Source organism: Odontesthes bonariensis, chromosome 1 (genome assembly GCF_027942865.1).
Source record: "Odontesthes bonariensis isolate fOdoBon6 chromosome 1, fOdoBon6.hap1, whole genome shotgun sequence".
Lineage (NCBI taxonomy): Eukaryota > Metazoa > Chordata > Actinopteri > Atheriniformes > Atherinopsidae > Odontesthes > Odontesthes bonariensis.
Window position 1 is genome coordinate 18,671,668 of NC_134506.1, and position 8,367 is coordinate 18,680,034.

Here is an 8,367-nt window from a genome sequence, read left to right on the forward strand (position 1 = left end):
TGCATTTTGAAAATACACCGGTAAAAAGTCCCAACCCTTTTCTTCACTTTCCCCCCGAAGGCACGCCTCTAGAGTACATGAACGCGCACGAGCACGAAGGTGCACGAAGGTGCACGAAGGTGCACGAAGGTGCACGAGCGCTGTTCTGACAGCAAGCATCGATCGTTGCCGTATTTAGTATTTAGTTTATGCTAACTATACGTTTAATAATGCTAGGTGCTAGCCAAGCTGGCTCTAGTTTAGCTTCCTGCCAAGCTTCGTTCACGGAGCAGGGTACGCGCACAGGGGGAAGGAGGGGGAAGGAGGGGGAGGGAGAGGGAGGAGCAGATTGCAGTTTGATAGACGGCATCAGAATCCAATCATTGTGAACGGTCCGTTCACAATGATTGGATACTGTTTTTCCTAGATTGTACGTTCTAGAGGCCACTAAAACTTTTCATATTTGTGTCAAAACTTTTAATTAATTGGTTGCAATGAGGGTGTGAAGAGTATTTCAAGCAATATGTAAAAAAATGTTCCAGAAAAAGATCCCCTACCCCGCCTTTAATAGATAACTTTGACTTTATGAATGTCGCTTTACGGTCTGAGCTCAAGTCCGTGACTTTGCTCGATATTTGCATGAGTTGCACAGTGTATTTCACAGTTTTAAGAAAAGGAGTGCTCCCTTTATGTTGCACCGCTTATTCATCATTCAGGGACATTCTGTCATTTCTGTCTCCAACTTGTTGCTGCATTAGAAACCTTGACGCTTCAGTAAGAGGAATTGATTGAGGTGCTGAAGTCTAGTGCTCCTGGGTACAAAGACTGTCTGTGAGTTGTATACCTTTAAATGGCTGGCCTGGGTTCTCTGTGGCAGTCAATCAATAAGCTGTTAACTTTACAACATGATCATATGCTTTACCATAGCTTACAAATGTGCCTCTTTATGTCGAACAAGCGTCATCAGCAATTACACATGTAAAGATGCTACATGGAAATCTGGTCAAATCTGTATGTTCTAATGATGATGAATATAAATTTCAGCAGAAATGACACTACATTAACATATATTTTTAAATGATCATTTCATTAGAGCTATGGAATTATATATTGGCTTTACAGAATCGAGCATTTGTTTTGGGTCCTCCTCTGAGGAAAGGAATTATAGCCTATTTCTGCTGGACCATAAAAAGTGGAATTGAATCCACAGAGCACAAATGGCCTCTGCAGCTGGTCTTATTTTTCTGCTAGTAAGATAAACTTTGATAGCAGAGCCTTTGTAGACTTTGAAAGGGTGAAGGTGAGACTAATCCTTCCTGTGACAGACTTATGACCCTTGGGCCTAAGTGAGAAACTCAAAAGTCCTGGAGCAGCTGGTCATCTATTTGGGTTCAACCTCAGCCCTTCCCTGTGGAGATGAACCAGGATGGAGTCTGAGGCTCCATCAGCAGGGTTAAAAAGGATGCTCTATTTCACTTGGCATGGGACATAGTATTTCTCCCCCACAACACTACAGGCCTCCAAAGACATGGAAACAACAAGATGGATGTTGACTTCTGGTGCAGTGCAGTTGTCTGTGCTGATATCTGTTAAGGTGTAATTTTAAAGGTGGAGACACATGGGGGTGTTTGAGGACATGTCCAGGCGATTTGGCCTATACATTGTGAAAGTAAGAGGGGGAAAAGCTGGATGAGGCAGCTGTTTTTAAGCTAAGCTTTTCTATGTACAACCCTAATTTAAAAAAAAAAAACTTGGGCAATCTGTGAAATGTATTAAAACCAGAATATAATGATTTTAATGACGTATGCTTTATTTACAATATAACATAGAAGACAAATCAAATGTTGAGAGTAAAAGATTTGAACTATTTCATGCAAAATATGACCTCATTTAAGAAGAAACCAGAGGTCCTGCTCAAGCAGCAGACAGTGTGTAATTGAATTAATTGATCAATTGTTATAAAAGAGTCATTATTTAAGAACTACACATTTATTTTTTGCAGTACCTCTAAGATTTGGACATGGTGTCCATTTCCTGTAGGAAAACTATCCCAGTAGCTGAGCGGTCGGAATGATGGCCGTGACATTGACGACATACATCAAGTGGAAGACAATAACAACAAATACACACTGAAGAACATGCTATTACATAAAGTGATAGTTATGATTTTTGATTATTTCTGACATTTGACCGCGTTTTGCTTTTATAGTTAAATCTAAATTAACTGAACTATCAAAACTAGTGAGAATAAGTTGGCGTAACAGGGATATCAAGCACGATCTCCTGTACATGGAAGAGTCTGTGTTGTGTATTCACAAATGGTGTGACGTGGAGCACCAAAAGAGAAGGATTTAAGACTCAGAAGTCAGTAAAGTGTTATCAATTTGCTTTCTCTGAATATCCTCCTGTACAATGAAATGAAAGTTAAATACAAAGAAATATTTATGAAAGAGTTTTTTTTACCGAGATAAACACGTTTACTGTTAAATGCCTCAGTTTCCTGAATGTGATTTACAAAGAACACGAGTCAACTAACTGAATTTTTCAACCTGGAATCCATGCAGAAATGAAAGGTGAAAAAATGTTCTCAGCTGATCCGTCTGCAATATTATGCAGTAGCCTGTAATGCTTCTGTATGGGCTCAGCTCTAACACCTTGGCATAAACACTCTGATGGCTGTTGACACAAAGACGCACCCAAGATGCTTTCTGCTGCATCTCAGGGGATGAAATGGAGGGTGAAGGTGCCCTGTGGTTGCATCAGCTTACTATTTATAGGATAGTGGAAAATTAACAGACTCCCTTAATGGTTTAGCAGGGGCACAAATGTTTGCTGCTGTGAAAGATGTATGAGGCAATGTGGCTGCTGTTGTATGAAGGAGGAATAGAAAAAACATTTGCGTGAGTTAAAAATGTTTAGGAAATGTGGGAACTGAGAAATTACTTATGGTAAATGTCACTCAGTTTGTATTTTGGATATCCAGTTCTTTTGATTTGAACTCAAACTTTTCAGTTTCATCCAGACTAAAATTACTGGTGTGAAACATCCCCAGGACCAAACGACTGGTCTAAAAGAAATTGCTAAAAAAAAAAAAAAGACTGGCCCTGCTTGCTTGCACTCTTCACCTACAAGCCTGTTGTCGACTGTACAGATTTTGAATTTCAATCAATCAATCTTTATTTATATAGCGCATTTCATACCACAGGCAACTCAATGTGCTTTTGTGAATTTAGTGAATTTGGCTAATTTGAACTACCCACATGTACTTTGCTTGAATTTAGAGCAACAGGCAGTCATGTAGTGACATTTTTTTTTACAGTGGCCCCAGAACAAACCTGTTCATTCATTTTTATCCACTCATTTAAACAGGAATAGGCTACTGCCATCATGACAACACAGATTGTCTCTAAACCGATAGATGTCAAGTGTAAGGGGAATCATTTCCCAGGGGTGATATCAACAGGATTTAGGTATGCCATGTCAAGCTGTTTTCCTGGCTTGCATAGAGTGCAGTGTGAAGCCAACCCTAAATGGATCAAATGGATCAAATGTAACAAAAGCATGAACCTTGGTTTGATCCTCAGACTTTGAGGTGTGAAAATGCCCTTGCACTTCTAATGGTTTCTTCTTGGGCAAGACTCATACTTGTTAACATCCAAGAAGTAAACATGTTACCAAGGAAGTTTCTTGACATTTTTATTTCCTGTACTCACGCACTCAATCACGAGTCTTTTTTTTCCTTTACATATAATTATGCCATTTACTTAACACTACATAAACTGTTACACCGCATGGAACAGCTATGAGCTGTGAAATAAATTACTCTTGTCCTGTTCACATATCAAATGTCAATACTTCTCCTACAGTCTCCAATGATGCCCTTCTGATAAGGAGCATCTTTGTTTCTGCTCTCTTCACAGTGAGTCCAGATGCGACCGGTGATTACAAGCGTCATCATTATCATCATCCACCTGCCAAGGATGCAGAAATGGATGGCAGCTCGAGCAGCTTCAGACTGATTGGAGGCATCTGGGTCCTGGTATTGCCTTGTTTACATATGCTCCTGGCCCTGTAACAGCTGCCTTTTTGCAGCATTAAACTCGAAGACTTGATTTCAAGATTATTTATCCAGAAACGAAAGAGCCAGTGGATTTTACAAACTACACAGTATTGAGGACTTCCTCTTCCACACGTTGCAAGGACACAGAAGAGATCCCGATTGTCTAAAAAGGGCATGACTGTGGATTTTGTGAGAAGGCATATGTTGGCTTTTCAAACATCTTTTTTTTTTTTAATCAGTTAACTGGCTTTCATTAACACTAACAATGACCTTATTTATAATAGGTGATGTCAAAAATATCTATGGGGGTATGGTGTAAAGTTTGGTATTAAATGGACTGTATTTCTGCACATTCAGCGAATAATCTGTTGATATGTAAATAACAATTTACTTTAGCATAGCACACTACACTACAGATAGTGATTCTTTTAAATGACTGCAACAATTCTTGCAGTCGCCAAAAAGGCCTGCTGTTTGCCAATTGTTTGCTAGGAATCTGTTTCTGTGTATAAACCAACCCAGACAATTATTTATACAAAAGTGCTTGAGACTGTACATTGAAAAGAAAAAAACATAGGTATGTACTGTATGTTATGCATTCTGCTGATAATGAGCAAAGAAAAACCTTGAGACATCTGCTTCTTTTCTTTTGAAAGAGATGCTTTCTTAGATCTATTTAAATGTTATATTTCAGTGGTAAAATTGATCCGTAATGCTACTCTAGAAAGAAATGCTGAAAGGAGAGGGATGGACAGTGGAGTTTGGGGTCAAGTGAGATAATTCATACCTCTTTCTTAGAAATAGATTAGTTTCCTCAGGAGTCTATTATCATCTTTCAAACTCAATCTTTCTCCGCCTTCATAGGGCTGGATGGGGGCTTATAGCTCCAGGAGCCACTGGTGAGGAAGAATCCAATTGCTTCCACCTGCTACCAGACTGCATAATGCTAGTGTGTCGCTGACACGTTTCTGTGCAGATAAATGTGAAATGACTTGTTTCACATATGCCGTGCATGTCCGGTCAGTGGCTCAGTGAGCAAAGCACTCAGTGATACTGAAATTGTTTTTTGGTCTCACAAATGCTGGGGAAATGGAGTGAATTAAACCCCTTCACTTTTTCATATCGGCTGTAATAAAAAGTTGTTCCAATTCTCTCATCAGTCTATATTCAGGAGCCTTCAGTGTTTATGTAAAAACTTTTTGTTAAAAAGAAAAAAAAATAAGATGGACAGAAGTCTTTGAGAAGTTTATTTACTCAGTTTATTAGACAGTTTTTGAGGTGGCACACACCTGAAACAACTGTTTATTAGAAATTACAGACATAGTCTCTTAAGTAACTAAGACGGAAATATTTAAACAAAAAACAGTTGCTTTTTACAGCTAAATGGGGAAAAAAATAGGCCATTAGGTCAAAAAAACTTTCTGCCCAGCTCAAAAAATTGAATTGTGTCAAGGCACAGATCTAAGTAGGGCCATAAAGTATTGTCGATAAAATGAAGGTAGCCACCAGCTGGCCTTTGTCATGGAGGACATTTGGAATAACCAGGATTTTTCCTAGATTTGACTCCCTGGCCAAAATGAGAAATTTCTATGAAAGGTCTGTGGCAGAGACGAGATTGGGAGAACTTTCAAAGGGACATCTATCACTGCAGCTTTCTACCCATCTGGGCTTCACGGCAGTGTGGCCAGATGGAAGCCTCTCCTGTGTGACTCTTTAGGTTCTGCTTCGAATGATCCAAAAAGCACAAAAGGGACTCTCAATCTGTGGGAAACAAGATTCTCTCTGATAAATGCTGTAATTTAATTGTTTGGCCTCAATTGTAAACATCATGTTAGCTTGCAACTGCGCTCTATCTTCCATCTGCCCAATACCATCCCAATATTGAAGTTTTGTGGTAGAATTTTCATGCTGTGGGGTGTTTTCTGGCAGCAGGGAACACTGGTCAGGATTGAGAAAAAGCTAAACAGAGCTAAAAAAACAAACTTCTTCATACATCCTTAGACTGGGCTGAATGGTGGTACCCATTCAGCCTTATACAGCTTGGGAAGATCCGCAGAAAAGAAAAGGAGAAATTCCCTTAATTTAAGTGTGCAACTCGGGCCTGTAACCACTGCCACTGGGCCCTCAACTAAACTTTTGATTAAAGAGTTATATAAGAGAAATAATTATGTATTATCAATATGTAATTATGTAATTGTGACATTTCAGTTTTCCTTTTTTTAAAAAAAATAGATTTTCAAACTATTTTTCGGTTTTGTCAGTATGTGGTATTAAATTTAGATTAATGAAGGCAACAATTCATCAAAATGAGTTTAGCATAAGGCTGCATTACTGAAAAATGTTGGGGAAAAAAAGTTGAAAGGACTTGAATCTGTCTTTGTTTAGTGTTTTTGTAGAGCTAAGAAATTATCTTTTGATGCTTTATAAGCAAATAAGCAAATATGCATCACATGCCACAAGTAAGAGATTAAAGGTGCTGCTGTAATATATCAGTATAGCTGAAACATTCCTTTGTTGTTTTCTATAGAGGGTTCAACTGTACAGAAAAATACCACATTACAGCTTAACTGTAATAAACTGTAACATTGTAAATATTATAGCTAAGATCACGCAATCTTAATTTATAATGATACATTGTAAATAATTTGTACAACCGTTAATTATTCTGCTAATATTAATGCGGAATTGATTAAAGTCAAAGCACAATTTAATCTTTAGCTTCAGTCTAAATCCCATTTTTCAGCAACAACTTGTTTTTATGCTTCAGTTTAAGGTACAATTTCTTGAGGTACTTTCTTTGATCATATTTTAAAAGCCTGAATCTGCATTCACACTTTAAGCATGCAGTGTAATTGTTGTCATCATCATTTTCACCTTTAGTGTAGAAAGTTAGACTTCTTGGTGCACTTTCAGCTACGGTCCCACAGTGAATGAATATGATTGACTGTGCATGCGTTTCATGCTCAATTTGCGGATTTCTCTTTTTTAGGTGAGATCCCTCAGCTGACAATATTTACTTGTTAAAAACCTTAAACGAGCAATTGACAAGTGACGATTTCTTCCCAAAACCAGTTATATTAGATTGTGCCACCTTCACAGTTTTTGTCTTTTGAACAGCTGTGTTAACGCCTCCACTTAAGAATAGTGTTCATTATCAGATGACACAAAGCAGACACTGTGACAAACATGCCCTGAGGCTAAATCTAGATCCCAGGTTGCAGTGCTTCTCCTGTACTTAAGGGAATAAGTTCATTCTGATTTCCTATGCAGTTGTTGTTTCTACATGGTAGAAATTTTATCAGAAGAGAGAGAAATGGGTCAGATCCTGGTGATACCGCATCGCTTCCGGGAGGCAAGCTCTTCAATGTCCCAGAACCTCTTCATAAACATGTTTGCTTTCTGAAATGCTCTTTGGAGAGTAATTGTGTATTTTTTTTTAATGGTACATGTGGCTCTTTTTTTCCCCTCATTTGTTTTTTAATGGAAAACCTATTTTTAAAAACAATTTAACTTTCATTTTTATGGCTCAGTTTGACAGCTGAATCTGTGATGTACTCACTGAGGTGATTACTGAGATATTGGTATGCAGCAACAGTGCTGCCAGAAACACATCAGTTAAACAGTCTGATTGTTAGACTCTTGCTTGTGAGAGAAACTGAAGGCAAACAGGAACCTGCATGTTTAACTAAGCTGAGCGTAGTTGACGTCAGTCACAGATAACTGGCAAACTTTCTGGTTCAACTTTGACCTGTACAGTACTATGGCTGTGCACAGTGTTAATTTTTTTCTGCCGTTATTGAGAAAAACTTTAGGTTTAAGCTCTGAATAAAAGTAAGCTTGTTTAGGCTCAACATGTGTCATTTCTTTTTGCTTCCTTTTGTTGTTCCTTTGAAGCCGATTCTAATTCCTTCATGTCAGATTTTGTTTTGATGAGTTTATGAGTAGTTTGTTTCCAAAGCTTCAAGTGATGCAATTGTGCTAGGACATGAATCCAGGATGGCGCATTTTCTGTCAGGTTTGTGAGGATGGAGGACATGGATGCGGACTTTTTTGAAAGGAAAACTGGATTTATTTACAAAAATAACAAAAAGCGCAGCTTGGCCGGATTAAAAAAACAAAACGTGACAAAATAAACAAAAGTCTCAACATGGCATAAATACTTAACTTGGCAAAATCGACGTAGGGCACGAAACAAAGGCAAAGATCCGACACACTGAGAGGGGAGACTGGAAACTAAATAGGGAGTGAGAGTGATTGCAGAGTGAGTGCAGCTGAGGGAAAAAACACAGGTGAAGTGAGTGAAGTAATGAACTGGTAAGTGAAGGGAA

The 8,367-nt window shown here is 38.4% G+C and overlaps 1 protein-coding gene across 1 annotated transcript in view; it reads left to right on the top strand.

The window, feature by feature from the left end:
- Positions 1 to 7,890, top strand: part of gpc5a (glypican 5a) — a 157,135-nt gene extending 149,245 nt beyond the window's left edge. The window contains exon 9 of the mRNA XM_075450743.1: positions 3,900 to 7,890. Within this exon, the coding sequence (XP_075306858.1) occupies positions 3,900 to 4,054 (155 nt within the window). The 3' untranslated portion in view covers positions 4,055 to 7,890. The remainder of the gene's footprint in view (positions 1 to 3,899) is intronic.
- The last annotated feature ends 477 nt before the right edge of the window (positions 7,891 to 8,367 follow it).